The 19,344-nt window shown below is 43.8% G+C and overlaps 1 protein-coding gene across 4 annotated transcripts; it reads right to left on the bottom strand.

Annotated features, from left to right (window-relative positions):
• Positions 1 to 446: 446 nt before the first annotated feature.
• Positions 447 to 18,884, bottom strand: LOC129818663 (nuclear pore complex protein Nup155-like). Of its 4 annotated transcripts, none has more exons than XM_055874781.1 (34): positions 18,749 to 18,884; positions 18,016 to 18,173; positions 17,712 to 17,849; positions 17,378 to 17,474; positions 17,189 to 17,259; positions 14,018 to 14,110; positions 11,297 to 11,560; positions 11,126 to 11,199; positions 10,065 to 10,156; positions 9,838 to 9,935; positions 9,559 to 9,726; positions 9,368 to 9,468; positions 8,989 to 9,159; positions 8,739 to 8,849; positions 8,457 to 8,637; positions 8,185 to 8,250; positions 7,904 to 8,048; positions 7,693 to 7,759; positions 7,491 to 7,606; positions 7,237 to 7,343; positions 6,941 to 7,074; positions 5,664 to 5,855; positions 5,324 to 5,462; positions 5,085 to 5,220; positions 4,805 to 4,958; positions 4,523 to 4,627; positions 4,214 to 4,368; positions 3,913 to 4,042; positions 3,684 to 3,797; positions 3,447 to 3,567; positions 2,715 to 2,825; positions 2,324 to 2,460; positions 1,998 to 2,104; positions 447 to 1,804 (listed from the first exon to the last, which is right to left on the bottom strand). In XM_055874781.1, the coding sequence occupies exons 2-34, from the start codon at positions 18,155 to 18,157 to the stop codon at positions 1,666 to 1,668; spliced, it is 4,176 nt and encodes a 1,391-aa protein (XP_055730756.1). In that variant the 5' UTR covers positions 18,158 to 18,173; positions 18,749 to 18,884; the 3' UTR covers positions 447 to 1,665. The 4 variants fall into 4 exon arrangements, with proteins under 4 accessions (XP_055730756.1, XP_055730757.1, XP_055730755.1 ...); XM_055874782.1 differs by having other exon boundaries at positions 18,742 to 18,884; XM_055874780.1 differs by having other exon boundaries at positions 18,016 to 18,884.
• Positions 18,885 to 19,344: the final 460 nt, after the last annotated feature.

Here is a 19,344-nt window from a genome sequence, read left to right on the forward strand (position 1 = left end):
AACAACTCGCCGGTCCTTGTTACGAATGGGCTATTGCAGCAGACGACCACACTGGGTTCCACTCCTATCACCTAAAAACAACAAGCGGCTCCATTGGGCACACGATCACCAACAGTGGACAAAACATTACCTGGTCCGACAAATCCCGGTTCCTGTTGCATCATGCCTATGGCAGTCAGGATTTGGCGTAAGCAGCATGATTCCAAGGCCACATCCGGCCTGGTATCAACACTACAGGCTGGTACCGGTGTTGTAATGTTTCTGGCAGACGTTAGGTCCCTTGATACCAATTGAGCGACATGTCCACGCCCCGAAGAATTCAGGCTGTTGTGGAGGTAAGGGGGGCTCACCCAGTACTAGATGGATAAACTAGATACACTGTGGCCAGTTTATATCACAACGGGACCCATACATGGATATCTGTGAACATTCACTTGTGCAAAGAGTTCAAATCAGTGTTTATTTTTTATTTACTGAACAGGTTGCAAATTTTATTATACATTTTTTCCAATACAATCTTAAACCAAAAAACTATGACGAATTTAAATTATTCTATGTATGTAAAATTGGCTTATTTTATAAAATTGCTCATTGCAGGCCTGAGTTCTCAGAGTAAAACTACTTGAACAGCACCCTTATACAAGGCATGGATCGAGGATTTCTGTCTCATCCCTGAAATCTCAGTTGAGTACAACACTCATACAGTCAATTAAATGCCATTTAACTAGTCAGCCAAAAGCAGACACACTGATTAAGGTGTTAAGTCATTCAGAAAAATAAGAAATACTAACAAAACATGTAAAAGTAAGGTTAAGTTATTATAAACCTTTGGCAGAGAATGCATTCTTAGCATAATGTTAGGAGTACCAATATTTTACTCTGTATTACGGAGGTTGATTGGTACAGAAAGCCAAACACTGTCAGCTTAACAGTCTTCTTGACATCTAAACTGTGGGGGGGATTAAACTGGGTTTAAATGAGTGGAGTGATTAAGACAGCGTCCTCAGCTCGCATCAGAGGCTAATGTCCATGGAACAAATACTTAGGCCTGAATCATGGCAGGCATGTAGAAGGAAAGACACTCATGAATGATATCAGCGTGATATCCAGCATGTGGATTCAAGTTTAAACAAATGACAAAACCATCACAGCAATCATGTAAGTGCATTTCTCCTCTACATACGTACATTCTATATATTTTACCCACATAAGTACAGTAACTCCATATGTAAATGACGATCCCATCCCTGTAAAGTATTGTCCCCTAATTCTGTGTATGACAACAGTTCATGTTTGCCTAACATTAATTTGTGAAACCAATACTATTCCCTCAGACAGCCACCAATAAGTTGTCTTCACTTCTAGGCTTATATCACAAAACAAATGCATACTGTACTTAGAAAATAAGTTAAAAATAGGATGTAAAAAGTCTGAAGACAGGGGTGTAGTGAGCTGGTCAATAACCCCTTCATGAGAAATGCGGGGGTGTAGTCCTTTGCGACGCAACTGCAGTCTGAGAAACCTAACTGTATTCTCAATATCACTCCACTATCAAACACCAGCCAGAACAGGAGATATACAGAAGAGTCATGTTATTCAGAACTGTAAACCAGTTTCATTCTGTCTCTTTACTTGCTGATCTTCCTGTGACCCCTGGGAACCTCCTCAGTGAACTTTCTCCAGCTTGGCCTGCAGGGCCTTGAAGTTGCCGATGGTGAGCCGCAGGGTAGAGTTAGGACTCAGGGACTGCAGCTCCACCAGGTAACCACAGATGTTATCCAGACACACATTAGTGAACCGCCGTCTGACAAGACGAGGAAGGAGAAATAGGAGTTAGACTGAGCGTATTAGATAAATTAGAGATACATTTTAAACCGGTTTACAAACAATAATTGTCATGACTACATACGTACACGGGTTGATATGTTTTCAAATGAGAAGCATTGCATAATGAAGAGAGCAGCAACGGTTAACACACGTGGCGATTGGTTAGTTACCGGTCATATGTTGGTACTCTGCTGGGGTCCTCTACGTATCCTGACAGCAGCACATGTATACACTCTACCAGGTGGAGAGGTTTCTTCAGACGCTGCCAACACGGATCCTGGGAGACACAGCCACAGTTCGAGACATTCAGTCTTTTAATATCTACAAAACCTTATTAATTAATCAAATAATGCTCAAGTTGAAAAGGTGCAAAATATGATTTTATAATAACCCTTTATTATTAAGAGTATCTTTATCTATTTGTATCCCAAAACTGCCAGCAATAATTGCCCCTCAGGGATGAATAATGGTCATCGAATTTAATTGAGCGATATACCCGTGTCTTGAAAAGTTGGTCGTAGACCTCCAGCAGACGGGGGAGCTGTACTCCTATCTCCTGCATGGTGAAGGTGACAAAGCCCACGTCCCAATTCAGATGACACACCTCCTGCTCCAAAAACTTCACCAGGAATTCTGGAGACAAGACAGTGGAAAAGTACTGTACATTAAACAATTTGCCCATCTCTGTAGTTCAATGGTAGGAGACAACATAGGACAGGTGTTGGTGGATAATGAAGCAATTACAGATTAGACATCCAGACCCTATAGACATAACACCTGAGACATACATAATGAACTGCTAATGTAATTACACTAAGCATGGATGTCTTACATAGAGGAGAATCAAAGAATTGGCTGAATAAACAAAAGTAGGCCTGTGGTTTTACCTAGAGGAAAGTATCTGGGTGTTCCTGCGTAGATTTTCCCCAGAGACACCAGTTTGAGACTCAGAGCTCTCATCCTGTCAGCTGGACTCATGGCCACACTGTCACCCAGCTCTGGAATGAAGGACAAATAACAGAATTCGAGATTTAGGTTGTTTATCTACTTACCCAGAGCCAGACGAACTCATGGATACCATTTTATGCCCGAGTGCAGTTTGGAGATTATTGAAGCTAGCAAATTGTTAGCTTAACGCAATTCCGTGAAGTCTCCCGGTACAGTAGCCAGCTCCTCTCAAAAGCAGGGGAATAGACCTAACTATTCCGAAACTGGGTGGTTGGTCATTTATAGTCTTACAAAGCTATACATCGTTATCAATATTTTACCAATATGTTCATTTCTCTGATAATCATAAAATCTACATTCTATCCACTTCCGTTTGTCGCATAGAGATGTATGGAGACCGCAACGTTGGATCTGTCCCATTATGGCGTCTTGAGCGCACGGGGAGCACAATTGAGAGATAATTTGCCATCTCCATACATCTCTTTGCGACAAAAAGGGAAATAAGGAAGTGGATACAATCTAGTTTTTATGATTATCAGAGAAATTAACATGTATAGCTTTGTAAGACTACACGTAACCAACCACCCAGTTTCGGAGTAGTTAGGTCTATTCCTTAACTACGCAAGAGACAAACACGTTGGATAACGTCAGGAGCACTTGTCTGTACACACCTTTTTCCATGATCTCCTGCCACAGAGAGTGCACCAGGATGGGGTCAGAGTGACCAGCACAGTGGATGATGGCCAATTTGCATTCAGACAACCGGAAGTGATCTGCAAACTCCCCATACAGCTAGATAGGAGGACAAAGGACAGGGGTATTAAAACATTTGCTGTACGGGAGGAAAATGTATTACCAAACAGAACTATTGGAGTGAGGGGCAATGTTAGATATCCATGCACCGTTACCTTGGTGATGTCCATAAGCTCGGAATCCAGTTGTGACATGGCTCCCTGTACAGAGGGATGCTGGGAGTAACGTCTGCTCAGAGTCTCCTGGATCTGGACCTGAATACGCACCACCTGGGAGGCAGGACCAACAATATCAGCTAGAGTTGACAGAGCCCAAATCTAAACCTTATCAAAAAGGGGTCAAAACCTAAAAATTCAGCGAGGAGTTATTTCCCCTCCCCCGTACCTCCATCTTCTCCTCCAGCTCATGCAGGAACTCCCCTTCGGCTCCTTGAGCAGAGATGCAAGAGGAGCTCTTGGCTGACAGGATGGCCCTGGAAATGTACTCCAGCCTCTGCTTCAGGGAGATCTCAGTACTGCACACAGACAGACACATGTATAAGATGTTCGTACTCCATTTTAACGCCGCTCAGAATCAACACGAATGAGGCCATTTTCATATGTCAGTGGTAGCGCCGGGCTCTACCACTGAGACACACAGTGTGTGGAAATGGCACATTAAGACTCGGGGGGCTGTTAGGTCGTACCTGTGCATGTCCGCGAGCCTGGCCAGGACGTGAGCTGCCTTGCCAAAGCTACGGCTCTTCTCATAGTACCGCCACAGCAGGTCCATGTTCCGCACCTTACTCTGGTCCTGCTTGATCATGTGCATCAGGTGTTCCTCCAGGTATGGAGAGTTCACCTGGATAGCGGACACACACAGAGAAACAGAGAGAGAGACAGACGATAATAAACCACGACAAAAGATCAGTTTAATGCAACATACTCATCCACTATAAAGAACAGAACCAGGCATCTCAGGCTGTGACTGTGGGACAATGCCAGAAGGTTCTTACCTCCAGAAGCTTGTCGGTGAGGTCAGCCTGTATCAGCCAGTTGTAGAGGGCTATGTGGAAGAGTTCATCCTGTGACCTCTGGGCCAGACCAATGACCTGCTCAAACTGCCAGGGAGAACGAGAAGATCATGCGATCTCATCCATAGCATGAATGAATTGAGGCCAAAATCTTTGGACTAAACATTTTCAGCCTTATACTAAAAAATAATGCTATTATTATTTTTGTAAACAAATTCCTATTATTGTTATTGGGGGTAACAGTCTCCCCCACACAGCACTTACGTGGGCGGTGGCATCCTCATTACTCAGCATGTTGGGGTCAGAGGTCATAACAGGGGGTCCTGGCTGCTTAGGGACACTGGGAGACTGAGGAGCAGCTTTACTCTGGTTCACCAGCTCCTGCATGGTGTCTGTGATGCACTTATAGCATGACAACCTACAGGAGGAGACGAGGGGGTGGTCAGTCTGTCAGCACAAGGGAGAAAATAAAAGGGCCAGGACGTCCCTTAGCAGATCTCTATTACCACAGTCTCATGATCAACGTGAACATGTGGTTAGTTACCTCTCCTGGAAGGCCAGTGCTCCAGCCTGGTCCTCCTCTGGTTCTCCGTTCTTATAGAAGTGAGGTCCCAGCCTCTGAGGATCCTTCTTATCTGCTGCAGTCAGGCACAGCTCAAGCACCCCCTCATAAAAACGCACTGAGAGAAAGAAACACCCTTAGCGTCCCATCCACACTAAGCACGAAGAGTCAAGGACATTTCAAATAGTATTAGTGTGATGGCCAGGTGTGTAGAGCCTTACCCTGTCTGTACTGGGAGCAGACCAGTGGCAGGTCTGTGTGTTGGCTGATCAGCTGGTAGAGTTGTAGTGACTCTCTCAGTGTTCTCTCCTTATCGATCTTAGTCTGGATCTGTCTGGAGCCCTGCAGCAACTCATTAGCCTGGGAGGGACAGAGGGAGGGGGAGATTTAGTTCTGAGATACAGTTGTAAAGGGAAAAAGAAGACTGAGGAGGCAACAGTGGATGCTATCAAACTTTGCCCAGGGACTGCAGATGGGAATTAACCTTGTAGTCAAAATTGGATGGACATCTTCCCTGTCATATAGACAAATAAAAACACAGCGCGTGTGTTTGTAGACTACCTTTGAGCAGACGCTGTCGTCGCTGCTGTACAGCAAAGGACAGATGTCTCTAAGGTGGGTGCTGATGGCATCTACAGAGGCGGAGTCTTTGATGTAGACGTTGATGAGGGCTGTGATCAGAGCTCCGGTCAGCTCTCGACCCCGGATCACCACGTCCTTAAAACTCACCCCCTTTATCTGGTCCTGGAACTCCTATTACAAGTCACACATGGGTTACAAACAGGAGACAAGGGAGACATCTTTACAAAAAGACTTCAGAAATACACCCTCCTCCGTATTTATTTGGACAGTGAAGCTAAAATGTAGAAATTTGTCTCCACACTCCAGCATTTTGGATTTGAGATCAAATGTTTCATATGCTGTGACAATACAAAATGTCACCTTTTATTTGAGGGAATGTTCACACATATCATACATAGCAACAGCTCTGGTGGACATTCCAGAGAAGAGAAATAAGCTTTTTGTGCGTATGGAACATTTCTGGGATCTTTTATTTCAGCTCATGAAACATGCGATCAACACTTTGCATGTTGCATTTATATTTTTGTTCAGTGTAGTTAAGTGTAGTATTTGGTCCCATATTCCTATCATTCCTTAACTGCATCAAGCTTGTGACTCCAAACTTCTTGGATGCTTTCGCAGTTCGTTTTGGTTGCATTTCGGATTTTGTTGTGCCCAATACAAATGAATGGTAAATAATGTATTGTCATTTTTAGTCACTTTTATTGTAAATAATAATAGATGTTTCTGAACACGTCTACATTAATGTGGATGCTGCTATGGTTACGGGTAATCATGACTAATTATGAAGTGAGAAAGTTAGAGGAACAAAGACCATACCCAACCAAAACGCTAACCTCTCACCATTAACAACAATAGGGGAGGGAGACTAGAGGCATAACGTGCTTACATTTGTAAACGGTTAAACAGATATCTATTAAAATACCCTCTAATGAAAGGTGACATTTTGTACTGTCACCTCATTTGAAACATTTGATCTCAAATCCAAAATGCTGGAGTATAGACACAAATTTACACATTTTAGCTGCACTGTTCAAATAAATACGGATGGGAGTGTGTGTTGATTAACCAATTAGATGAATTAGTCTGACTGACAGCACAATGTAATCCTGCACATCCTGAATATCCAGCGCTGGTTTCCCGGACAGATTAAGCCTGGTACTGGATTAAAAATCTATCCCAACGGAGAATGGACTAGGCTTAACCTGTGCCCGGGAAACCAGTCCCCAGTGAGGTCATTGGTGCTGGAAGCTTACCATGGGTAGTTCAGAGATGATGATGCTGAACTGGTGGTCACACAGCAGCTTCCACAGGGCCAGGGTCTGACAGGAGCGATGCACCAGCTGCTGGATACCCTGCAGGGACATCTTCTCATAGGCCTGAGCCTCGGCTGTGGACGGGGAAGAGAGAGAAAGAGTAGTCACAGAGTACAGAGACCCCAAAATATAAGAATAGTGTGTTCTCACTGGTGTTAGAATTCTACTCCAACAATGCGGTCATTCTAGTTGCTCCTTGATTTGGAATGATAGTTTAACATCCACACATTACTTACTGTGGTACTTCCTCTGGAGTTCCTGCTGGACCTGCTGAGAACTGGCTCCTCCATCAGGCCGCATGAAGCCCAGCAGACGCTGCTGCAGATTGGCTGGAGAGCTGAAACTGCAGATGGGTGGAGTTCAACATGCAAATCAAATACTATTCATTTCACTAGATGACCATAGAAGTGTGGATATATAGTACCTCCCATAAAGCAGCCAGCCCAGGTCTTGGACATGGGGAAAGGCAGGGTCCAAGGCTCTGTCTTACCTGGCTGCCCCCAGAGACGAGGGGCTGAACTGGGAGTTCTTATCCAGGAAGTCCTTCAGACCACGGAGCTCCAGAAGAACTGACTCCAGATCAGATGAGCTGGCTGTGCTCTCCAACTGGGGGAGAAAGAGAGAGAGAGATTGATCATCCTCAAATGAACTTGCAAAGGAGGACTGTAATATGCTGTTAATGCAATACTCACAATACTGACAGCCTGATTTCCTTTACTGATGGTCTTCTCAACAGCAAGACTCCCGTCCCAGATATTACTGTTAATCAATAACGTTCACAAGTTAGTGAAGTCACGCTATAAGTGAAACGTCTCTCAGTCCAGTACAAAGTAAAAATATTGCATTTCCCGAGTACGGAAGCGAGGCCTGAGTACAGTACGCTATCCAGGTGAGGGGACTGACCCCATTATGCGTGCGAAGTAGACACTGATGCCATTGTGTTTCCCTGAGAAGACCACCTCTGGCCCAGAAGACATGCCAGTGATGGGGGCGGAGGGCATGGGCGTGGCGGGTATATAGGGCGTAGACACACTCTGGGGCATCATACCTAAGAGATTGTTGTCAGGGCACACAGACATTAAACACTCGAATGTTGCTAATATTCAGTGGGTGAATGTGTTGAGTACTGTCGACGGGCAAGGCACTCTGCAACAACAAAAAAGACCGAAAAAAGGGCAGTGTACCTGGAACAGGCGTTGCTAAGAAACTAGGGTTAGGCATTGGACTGCTACCAACCGGCATAGGGGACCCTAAAACAACAGGCAGGCAGGAAGTAAGACAAGTGATGCCGACAGACAACTTCTCATTCATGAGCAGTCTAATTGCAACGCACTGTGTACAACTTATACAAGGGATTTCGACTAGGGCATTATTGCCATTGGCATGCTACAACGAATGGGAATTCGGGAATGGGAATTTGGCTTTAAGCAGAAATCCTTCCTCAGATGCGCCTCACCTGGTACAGGAGAGCCGAACAGCGCTCCGACGTTGCTAGGAGCAGAATGAGCCGAGGGGAACCTCATCTGAGCCTCTCCTCCATACCTAAAGAAGGCTCTGGTGGCCCACTGAGACACCTCTCTGTCGCAGGCAGCACTGGAACAGGCTACTATCAGAGCAGTGGCACACGCCTGCTCCTCCTGAGGTGAAGAGGAGGGTTAGATCAACAAACAGAGAAAGAAAGAGTGTGTGTAGCAATGCTTGCAGTAACAAGACAATGAGTAATGAGAGACTCCTCTACCCTGTGCAGTTTGAAGAAGCGTTCGACTTCTTCACTCTCGCCACCAGTACCGCTCACCAGTAGGTGGCGCAGCTGGTCCACCGGCCGCAACTTGTGGAAGATGTGACTTCCCTGGAAGACCATGAATAACAACCCATGTATAGACATTTGTTCACAAAATGACAGACAAGAGTGAACAAGTTTCATCGACCGTGTGAATTTACAGTGCCATTCACGCAGTACAAACTAAGCCGGAAAATCTTGACCGTACCTTGGCAGAGAGAAGGACAAATTTCTGCGGAGGGACATTGTGTTGCTGCACCACGACAGGAGAGTCAGTGAGGGGAACCTGATCCTTATTCAGGGGGGTAGAGATTTTAGGTGCCTTCTCCTCCTTGATGGCACAAAGTGCCCAGGAGTGGCCATCTACATTGGACATCATCTGCAATGATATACACAGACAATATGAGCTATAATATTCTTTGAAGCCAAACAAATACTACATTTAAAAGGAAACTAAATCATAGCATATGCATTGCAAAGTAAGCGGGGTTTTTGACTACACATAGTAGAGTGTCTAATGTCAGCTCTAAAGCAGATGAGGTTTTACATCTCTAATTAACTATGACCCTCACTCCCTCAGCTCCCACCTGAGCCTCCATCAGGGGTTTCTTAAAGGGGAAGGAGTCATGGTTGATGCACCACAGGATGTCACTGTCCTCAGTCTCAGACGCTGCCATCAGGAGAACTCCTGTAGGGATCAACACCAGAGACACATGAGTAAACCTTTAGGAGGACCATTTATAACAGGATAGCGTATAGACTGCAGGGTGGCTTTTACCTTTGCTGTGCAGAGCCTTGTGGACCTTGGCAGGCTTCTGCAGGGTGGAGGAGGCAGAGAAGCCTGGAGGCAGGCGGACATGGACCAGAGCAAGCAGACAAGGGCGTGCCCCTGGCTGCTTGACATGTGGTGGGGCAAAGGGAGCAGTGCTGAAGTAGAGACGCACTCCTAAAAGCAGAGATAGAGACCTACATAAGGTCTTTGTACATACTTATTCTGCAATGAAAAGAAAATCAGTATGGCCTCTATATCCTCTCCCATGTCAGTCCGTCTCCTTACCTGCATGAGTGACAGCCAGCAGGTGGCAGTCGGACGACTCCGATCTGTCTATCACAGAGATCTGTATGATGGGTTTAAACACAGAGCGATCTATGGTCCTATATGGAGCGATATAAAAGAACAAAGAGATTAATTTGGATTTGTTCTCAAGCAGTGAGGAGCTTTGACCATCTGAACCATTCACTAGCACTCTGGATTTAACCAGAGGTGAGGAGTAGCTGACGGACCTGGCAACGTTTCCTGCTGCAGCCACGATGGAACTCTGTGACATGGCCGCCACACGGCTCATACCCTGCCCATCCACACCCAGATCATACACCTGGAACAGACAACATCAGCTTTTAACTCAAGGTCCTAATTCAGCGTTTCCCAAAACTAGGGGTCGCGACCCCACGTGGAGTCGCCTGATATGAAAATGGGGTCGTGGGAGAATTTCCAAAATCCTGATTTTTTTGCGCATTCAAATTACGTATCGTCATTGTATCTCAAAATCATTGTAACGTGGTTAAACTTAAAAATCTAAATTTAAACTATTGAAATCTAAAAGATAAAACTCAACCAGAGTACCCTTAGATCGTGGGGAAATGCGCTTGAATCAGAATAATCCAAGTGCAACAGTCAAGTGCGGCCTTTCGAGCAGTCATGTGGACATATGCTGCAGACAAAGCATTGACGGGTCCATCACGGAGGAGTTTTGGTTCCTGACTCAGAAGGGAATACCCTGCAGTCTCTCTCAGAGCGTTAAAACTCATGGTACCCTTTGCCAACTCACATCTGTGTGAAGCTGGATTAATTGCTCTTGTCTGCATTAAAACCAAATATCGATCCAGGTTGGATGTGACAGCAGAGATGAGGTGCGCACTGTTGACCACGCCCCCTGACCTTCAGCAGCTCCAATGCGACATGAATGAAGGACACCGATCTCAGTGGTGATGAGATAGGATACATTATGTCAGTCCAATTAGCAATTGGCTGTTATAGGCCCAAATTAAAAGTATGTGATGGTGAGTTGACAAGACAATCAGAAATACTGTTACAATGTTTTGCAATTGACTGCAATAGTCCCAAATAAAAAAGTAAACACTGGCTGTTAATCACATAATTTTCAGATATCAAAATGGGGTCGTGGATGAAATAAATTTGGGAACCCCTGTTCTAAATAGAACATTTTGAAATGTCTGACAAAGTTCTACCCAAAGCATCATCCAATTCCACAAATCCTCAAATAAACATATTGATATTTACTACAGTGCTACCATTCAAATAGTTAAACTTATGAATTGTGTACCTGTAGAACCCCCTTCTCTGAGCGGGTGAAGAGTATGTTACGGGAGTTGTCAATGGCAATCTGCACTACCGGGTCTGTGGGGCACCAAGATAGAAAAGTTGTCAAATTCAATTCAAGAACTAGAGCATAAGAAAGTTCCAATTCCACAAGGAGCCTCCGAACTATCCTTACCGTCCTCAGAGAAGGAGAACTGGAGCAGAGAGGGGACTAGGAAGGACAGGCTGCTTTTGGAGTGGTTAATCTTCTTACAGCGTTGGCTGAACCAGCCTGCCTCGGCCTGGTAGGCTACCTCATACAGGCAGCCATCTTTCCCTGCCAGGAAGATGCGGCCCAGGTCGGTGGAAGTGATGGCCAGGAGGTAGGTGTTGTCTGTGGGGATGGAGTACAGCGGGTCTGGTAGTAACTGCATCCCTCCAGACATGCTGTCATTCAACCCTGATAAAGAGAGGAACAGAGGAAAGAGAAGTTGAGAGAGAGTAGATCAATTTCTGAAGTAGTCCATGGTGGGTTAAAGACATCCTCCAGTGATTTTTATACTTTTCCTGTTGAAAAGCGATATCCCAAGTATAAATACAGTAAAGTACACACACACAGACTAAAGGGCAGTGGTGGAAAAAGTACCCAAATGTCATACTTGAGTAAAAGTAAAAGATAACTTTATAGAAAATTAAAAAAAGTCTAAAAGTATTTGGTTTTAAATATACTTTGGTTTTAAAGTACAAATACTTTCAAATTCCTTATATTAAGCAAACCAAATGGCACCATTTTCTTTATTTACCGATAGCCAGTGGCACACTCCAACACAATTTACAAACTAAGCATGTGTGTTTAGTGAGTCCGCCAGATCAGAGGCAGTAGGGTAGGGCTGGGCGATAGGCCAAAATTTATCATGGTATTTTTCACATTTTTGACGGTATGATGGTATTTTATGCTTTTGATTAAAAGTTGGCTTTACGAGTAGTGTGTGACAACACATATATTCTAAATTACTTCAATGGGCGTTTCCATTCGGATTGTTTTATACTGTTCAATTTAAACATACACCTAAAAGTATTTCCTGCACTCATTTGAGAATTTCCATACTGCCACGATATACGCAAAAATACTAGGCCTTATTTAACCAACTGTTGCAATTGCGATCAAAACCCTTGGGTGAACTTTTGGAATCATGTAAATATAATTTATTATAATTCTATAGTTAGAATATAAATAAAAGTGGGCACTTTGAATACAGTGTTTGACATGACAACGAATGAAAATGCCATAGACGAGTTATTGTGACATAGGTAGGAACCAAAGTGATGTTCAGTGTTTCCTAGGGGTCCCTATAATCTTTGGCTACATTAAATCTTTATTCATATAGCCAACATATTCATGCTTCGCCTATTCCGCTTTGATTTAGAAGATACTGTTGCACAAACATGCTGATTTAAGCCTCCACCAGTAATGGTATCAGGCGGTATTAGCTAGCTACGTTTGCTCTGACTCAGTACTTTTGTTAGCTAGTTAGTCAGCTAACACAATTTAGCTTAACTTGCTAAGAAAATACAAACTAGATGTAAGAAACACAAACTAATATTGTAATTATATAACGCTTGTGGATTTATATTAAGATCAAAGTGGAAACACCATCGTTGTCATCAACATTGTTTTATGTGCTGCATTGACCATGCAGACTGAACGAAAGTGTCTCGTGGTCAAGCAACAACAAATGCGCTCCTTGAGTGACGGGGTGGCACTAGGTCTGTGTGGAAAGCGGCATGGAGAGAGAGAGGGAGCGAGAGCGGGAGCGGGAGCGAGATGACTCAAGTAGCAGAGTAAACTATAAAATTGGACGTTACACAAGGCGTATTACATTTAACAAACCAAACATTAAAATACCGTTATAGAAGGTAAAGTAAAAACCCAAACCGGTCCCTGCATCAATACCGATATATAGTAAAATACGGTGTACCGCCCAGCCCTACAGTAGCTATGACCAGGATGTTCTCTTGTTAAGTGTGTGAATTGGATCATTTTCCTGTCCTGCTAAGCATTCAAAATGTATTGAGTACTTTTAGGTGCCAGAGAAAATGTGTTGGGTAAAAACTACATTATTTTCTTTCGGAATGTAGTGAAGTAAAAGTTGTCAAATATAAAATAGTAAAGATACCCCAAAAAACAACTTAAGCAGTACTTCAAAGTATTTTTACAACACTGCTAAAGGGTAAAAAAATATGTTTCATCAGTGTTTAGGCAACTGCAAAATTCAAGGAGTAGGTCATTCAAGCAGTTGGACTGATGGTGACTTTGTGATGTCATTATCCTCCCATCTTGCTTGAGGAACAATAGAGAACAAAAGAGGAAAAGAGCACCCCCCACTTGTGCCATGTCACGAGGACACCCGGGACACCTATTGAGATGTGCCATTTGTTAAAGGGATACTTTGAGATTTTGGCAATGAGGCCCCTTTACCTACTTCCCCAGAGTCAGATGAACACCTGGATACCATTTTTGTCTTTGTCAAGTATGAATGAAGTTAGAGGTAGTTTCGGGGGCCAATGCTAACTAGCATAAACATGATTGGAAGTCTATGGGTATCCGCTAGCATGCTTAGATAGCAATTGCACAACAGCTAGTTAGCAACTACAATCAGAGACAAAAATGGTGTCCAGGAGTTAATCTGCCTCATTGCCAAAATATTCCCTTAAGTAAATAAGGTGTTAAATTAGGTGAAAAGGAGACTGGAGTAGGACTTTAATAATAATACCAACAACACAAACATAATTAAACCAATCAACCAATTTCAAAACTGTATGCCGTATTGATGACACTTCAGGTCAATACTTCAATACTTCACGTATTGATGACACTTTTGTGTGCTTCAGGTCTAGGAGGATCATCATTACTCACCTGCCTGAGCTTTAGGAAAGCTGAGCCCCAGGATCACTACATCCACAGGAGTGGCTAGGACCAACAGGAAGTGGATGTGTGGCTGGAAAATCCCTGTGGAAAAAATTAAGTTAAAAAAGGTCCAATGCAGCCATTTTTATCTCAATATCAAATGTTTTTGGGTAACAATTAAGTACCGTACTCTTAGATGTTTGACCATTTAAGATTGAAAACAAGACACAAAAATAGCTTCTTAGCGAAGAGGAATTTCTCAAGCTAAAATTATGCTAGGACTGTCTGGGAGTTGTCTGAGTGGGGAGGGGAAAACTAGCCGTTATTGGCAAAGAGGTTTGGAACACTTTCTTATTGGTCTATTAAATAATTTACAGCCTGGTGATGTCACCAGGCAGGCAAAAACTCTATTCCGTCACAACAGGTTGAAATATCAGGCTTTCCCCCCCCAAACAGCTCTTACACTAAATGGGCATTATCGTTTTCACAATTTTATTCCAGCCTCAGTGTGGAAATAAGTTTATTAGGTACACCACCCTGTTCACAAAAAAGGCTCGCTCCTACAGACAGTGATTCACTTGGCCGTGGCCTGCTATATAAAGCAGGTAGACAGGTATTGAAGCATTCACTTAATGTTTGATTGAATGCTAGAATGTGAAACTAGTGACCTAAGTGACTGAGCGCGGTACGATCGGTGCCAGGCACGCCGGTTCAAGTATCTCAGAAACGGCCTCCATCCTGGGCTTTCCACGTACGACAGTGTCTAGGGTTCACAGAGAATAGTTCAACAAACCAATAACATCCAATCAGCGACAGTCCTGTGGGTGAAAACAGCTAGTCGAAGGAAAATGGCAAAAATCGTGCCAGCTAACAGGCGGGCCACAGACAGGCAAATAATTATGCAGTACAACAGGTGTGCCGAGCAGCATATCAGAACGCACAATTCGTTGATCCTTGTCAGATAGGCTGTCGCAGCAGACGACCAGACCGGGTTCCACTCCTATAAGCTAAAAACAAGAAGAACCGGCTCCAGTGGACACGGAATCACTGGACAACTAAGGAGTGGGAAAATATTGCCTGGTCCGACGAATGCTGTGGAGTCATGCTGATGACAGAATCAGGATTTGGCGAAAGCAGCATGAGTCCATGAACCCATCTTGCCTGGTGTCATTGGTACATGCTGGTGGCGGTGGTGTAAGGAATGTTTTCCTGTCAACAAACTTTTCCGGCACATTGTAGAATCCATGCCCCAGAGGATTCAGGCTGTTCTGTAGGCAAAGGGGGGTCTGACCCGGTACTTGATAGGTGTACATAATATCTATACACAGTACCAGTCAAAGGTTTGGACACCTACTCATTCCAGGGTTTTCCTGTATTTTTCACAATTTTCTAAATTGTAGAATAGTGAATACTTTAAAATGATTAAATAACACATATGGAATCATGTAGTATCCAAAAAAAAGTGTTACACAAATCAAAAAATATTTTATATTTGAGATTCTTCAAAGAAAGTCTCTTTATCTTAGCACTCTTAGCATGCTCTCAACCAGCTCTCTGGTTACAGCCTCATTCTAAAATGTAATAATTCGTTTACCCCCCCTATAATGACAAAGCAAAAATCGTTTTAGAAAATGTTGCACAATTTATACAAATAAAAAAATGTCAATATCACATATACGTAAGTATTCAGACCCTTTACTCAGTACTTTGTTGAAGAACCTTTGGCAGCGATTACAGCATCGAGTCTTCTTGGGTATGATGCTACAAGCTTGGCACACCTGTATTTGGGGAGTTTCTCCAGTTCTTCTCTGCAGATCCTCTCAAGCTCTGTCAGGTAGGTTGGAGAGCGCTGCTGCACAGCTGATTTTAGGTCTCTCCATAGATGTTTGATTGAGTTCAAGTCCGGGCTCTGGCTGGGCCACTCAAGGACATTTAGGGACTTGTCCCAAAGCCACTCCTGCGTCGTCTTGCCTGTGTGCTTAGGGTCCTTGTCCTTCGTCCCCAGTCTGAGGTCCTGAGCGCTCTGGAGTGGATTTTCATCAAGGATCTCTTTTTACTTCGCTTCGTTCATCTTTGCCTTGATCCTGACTAGTCTCCAAGTCTCTGCCACTGAAAAACATCCCCACAGCATGATGCTGCCACCACCATCCTTCACTGTAGGGATGGTGCCAGGTTTCCTCCAAACATGACACTTGGCATTCAGGCCAAAGAGTTTAACCTTGGTTTCATCAGACCAGAGAATCTTGTTTATCATGGTCTGAGAGTCTTAAGGTGCCTTTTGGCAAACTCCAAGCACGTTTTCATGTGCCTTTTACTGAGGAGTGGCTTCCGTCGGGCCAGTCTTACCATAAAGGCCGGATTGGTGGTGCTGCAGAGATGCTTGAACTTCTGGAAGTTTCTCCAATCATCACAGAGGAACTCTGGAGATCTTTCAGAGTGACCATCAGGTTCTTTGTCACCTCCCTGACCAAGGCCCTTCTCCCACGATTGATCAGTTTGGCCGGGCTGCCAGCTCTAGGAAAAGTCTTGGTGGTTCCAAACTTGTTCCATTTAAGAATGATGGAGGCCACTGTGTTCTTGTGGACCTTCAATGCTGCAGAAATGACTTGGTACACTTCCCCAGATCTGTGCCTCGACACAGTCCTCTCTTGGATCTTATAGACAATTCCTTCGACCTCATGGCTTGGTTTTTGCTCTGACATGCACTGTCAACTGTGGGACCTTATTTAGACAGGTGTGTGCCTTTCCAAATCATGTCCAATCAAAAGAATTTACCACAGGTGGACTCCAATCAAGTTATAGAAACATCTCAAGGATGATCAATAGAAACAGGATGCACCTGAGCTCAATTTCAAGTCTCATAGCAAAAGGTCTGAATACTTAAGGTATATCTGTTTATAATTTTTTAAATACATTTGCTACAAAATAAAAAGTGTTTTCGCTTCGTCATTATGGGGGTATTGTGTGTAGATTGCTGAGGATTTTTTGTTATTTAATTCATTTTAGAATAACATAACAAAATGTGGAAAAAGTAATGTGATCTGAATACTTTCCGAAGGCACTGTTTTCACATAGAAAAATCACATGACTGCACTGGGCCTTGAACCCAAACACCTACAGAGCTGTTGTATTCTTGAATAAAGAAAACACAGCTCAGGTGAAAGTGTGTTGCCATTTTACCTGCTTTAGGTTTGACCAGCCCCACGGACAGGATGGTTTCACTGAGCCCGTCAAAATATGCAACGTCCCCCCTGTGGAACAAAGTGATGACAGTGTCCAATGAAAATGGGTCCATGTTTACTGCTCTTGCAATGTTTTTTTTTTTTTTTTTTTACTAATTAACTTAATTTATGAGTGCTTGGTACTCACCCATCCTCATAATTCCACATGAAGATATCGTTGTCAATGGTGAGCCATGCTCGACAGATTTCAGGAAAAACTCCCATCATACAATTGCACTGCATATCTGTTAGGGGAAGGTTAAGGGCTGGGCAGCTTTTCTGAAATGGTGGTTAGTTTTACACAGTTCACATAATCCTGCACAGGCATTTCTGAGTTCTATGGGTGAGACCTGGACAGTTAGACACAGCTCCCTATGTGTATTTTGATTCAGAAGGGTTGGGTTCAATGCGGAAGACAATTCAGTTGAAGGCATTCAGTTGAAAAACTGATTAGGTACCCCCCTTTCCTCTGAAAAGGATACGGCTGAATTGCTCCACCAGCTCAGGGGGTAGGGGAACCCTTCGGACTGCACTGAGTTCAGGGAGGTTTGGCACACTGATCAGCCCAGGTCCCTGAAGAGGGTAGTCCATGTCCGACCCCCCAGACAAAGATGGCATGTCTGCAACACAGAGTGCGGAGTGAACTAAGCCCTGAGATGTGGCTGTAGCCTCTCTAGACACAGTAAGCTGGCTACAGCCAAAATATCAGGGCTAAAGTGTCTTGTGAGATGAATTGATATGACAAACTTGAACATATAACCTTGCACCGCCAACTACTTGACTTACTGTGTGAGGGGACATTAAGAAGCTCTGAGAGATCAGGGAAGCAGCGGTCATCCTGAAGGTGTCTGTCTATGAGCCGGCCGGAGCTCTCCAGCGCTTCCGCAAGGGCAGCAGCAGGACTGCTGGGTCCCAAGGTGGACGGCATGTTTGACACTGTGGGACTGATGAGATTCGCATGAGAAGATGAAAATAACATTTCAGCACCACTGTGACGTCAGCCGTGGTCAAAATCCAACCACAAACAAACCAGACTGTCACCGCAGGTGCAACTTTACGGACAGACATGTCCCCTAACTTACAAACTATACGACAGATGAAAAGCAGTACGGACATAAACGGAGTTGATTATATTGCAAACAGAGTAGCCAACTAGCAAGCTCAATTTAGCCTGTCCAACCCCATCTCCACGTTCTGCAATGACTCTGTAGCTAGTTAACGTTGGCGAGCTAACGTTAGCCAGCCAATTAAATTAGTTACACACAACACTTGTTTATCAAAAGAAGGCTATTGGAGGTTATAAAAGTAAGTGTGGCGACTAACTTGTGAAACTGGATGAGTTAGCTATCTAAACTACTTATATAGTAGGTTAATAGCACATATTAGCACATATTGCTAACACTAAAATAGCTAAAAACGCGGGCTAAACGCTGTTTATTCTAAGCTGCAAGCTAACGTTAGCTAGCTAACGTTAAGTGAGATTTGTTGAATAACGCTCGCTACTTTTCTTACATCTTACCCTACAGAAAGAAGTCCGGACGTAATTAATTGTTAACACAATGTGTGATAAGCAAATTATTCTAGTCTTCGGTGTAAACAAATGTAGCAGCTAGCCCGCCAGCCTCATGACACTTTTGAAGAGGGTGAAAGGTTATAGGATGTACTTCCTGTGTAATTTCAAATACGCTTTAGAAGTGCATTTCTACATGCTCTCTATACTAATGGCATTTGCAAAAGTGTTGAACTTTTCATAATATTTCGTTGCCCAGACTAAAATGACTGACTTTTTTTTTCTTCTTCAGTCGATAGAATCTGTTCTTGCAGCACAACGGACACTGTAATTACAATTTCTGTCCACTAAGAAGCGCCAGCGTATTAACTATAGGTTTGTACATGGTACATACATACCAGTTGAAGTGCTGAACGCATGTGCGAAATATCCAAACGCCTCTCCTTTCGGGCAGAAACAGAGCGCTCTGATTTTGGGCGGCAGATAGCATGGCGGCTAGGAGCGTTGGGCCAGTAACTGAAAGGTTGCCAGATCGAATCCCCGAGCTGACAATGTAAAAAGCTGTACTACCCCTGAGCAAGGCCGTTAATCGACATCCACGTCCG

The sequence above is a fragment of the Salvelinus fontinalis genome, chromosome 21 (genome assembly GCF_029448725.1).
Source record: "Salvelinus fontinalis isolate EN_2023a chromosome 21, ASM2944872v1, whole genome shotgun sequence".
In the NCBI taxonomy this organism is placed as follows: Eukaryota; Metazoa; Chordata; class Actinopteri; order Salmoniformes; family Salmonidae; genus Salvelinus; species Salvelinus fontinalis.

What these genes read in the sequence shown, in the direction of transcription:
- LOC129818663 (XM_055874780.1), bottom strand. Translation starts at nt 18,208, where the DNA reads ATGTTATTTTCATCTTCTCATGCGAATCTCATCAGTCCCACAGTGTCA. An exon ending in GCTGGTCAAACCTAAAGCAG is followed by an intron (nt 14,111 to 17,188) that starts GTAAAATGGCAA and finishes TTTTTTCCACAG; the next exon opens with GGATTTTCCAGCCACACATC. An exon ending in GCAGGAGATCATGGAAAAAG is followed by an intron (nt 2,826 to 3,446) that starts GTGTGTACAGAC and finishes CCTTCATTCCAG; the next exon opens with AGCTGGGTGACAGTGTGGCC.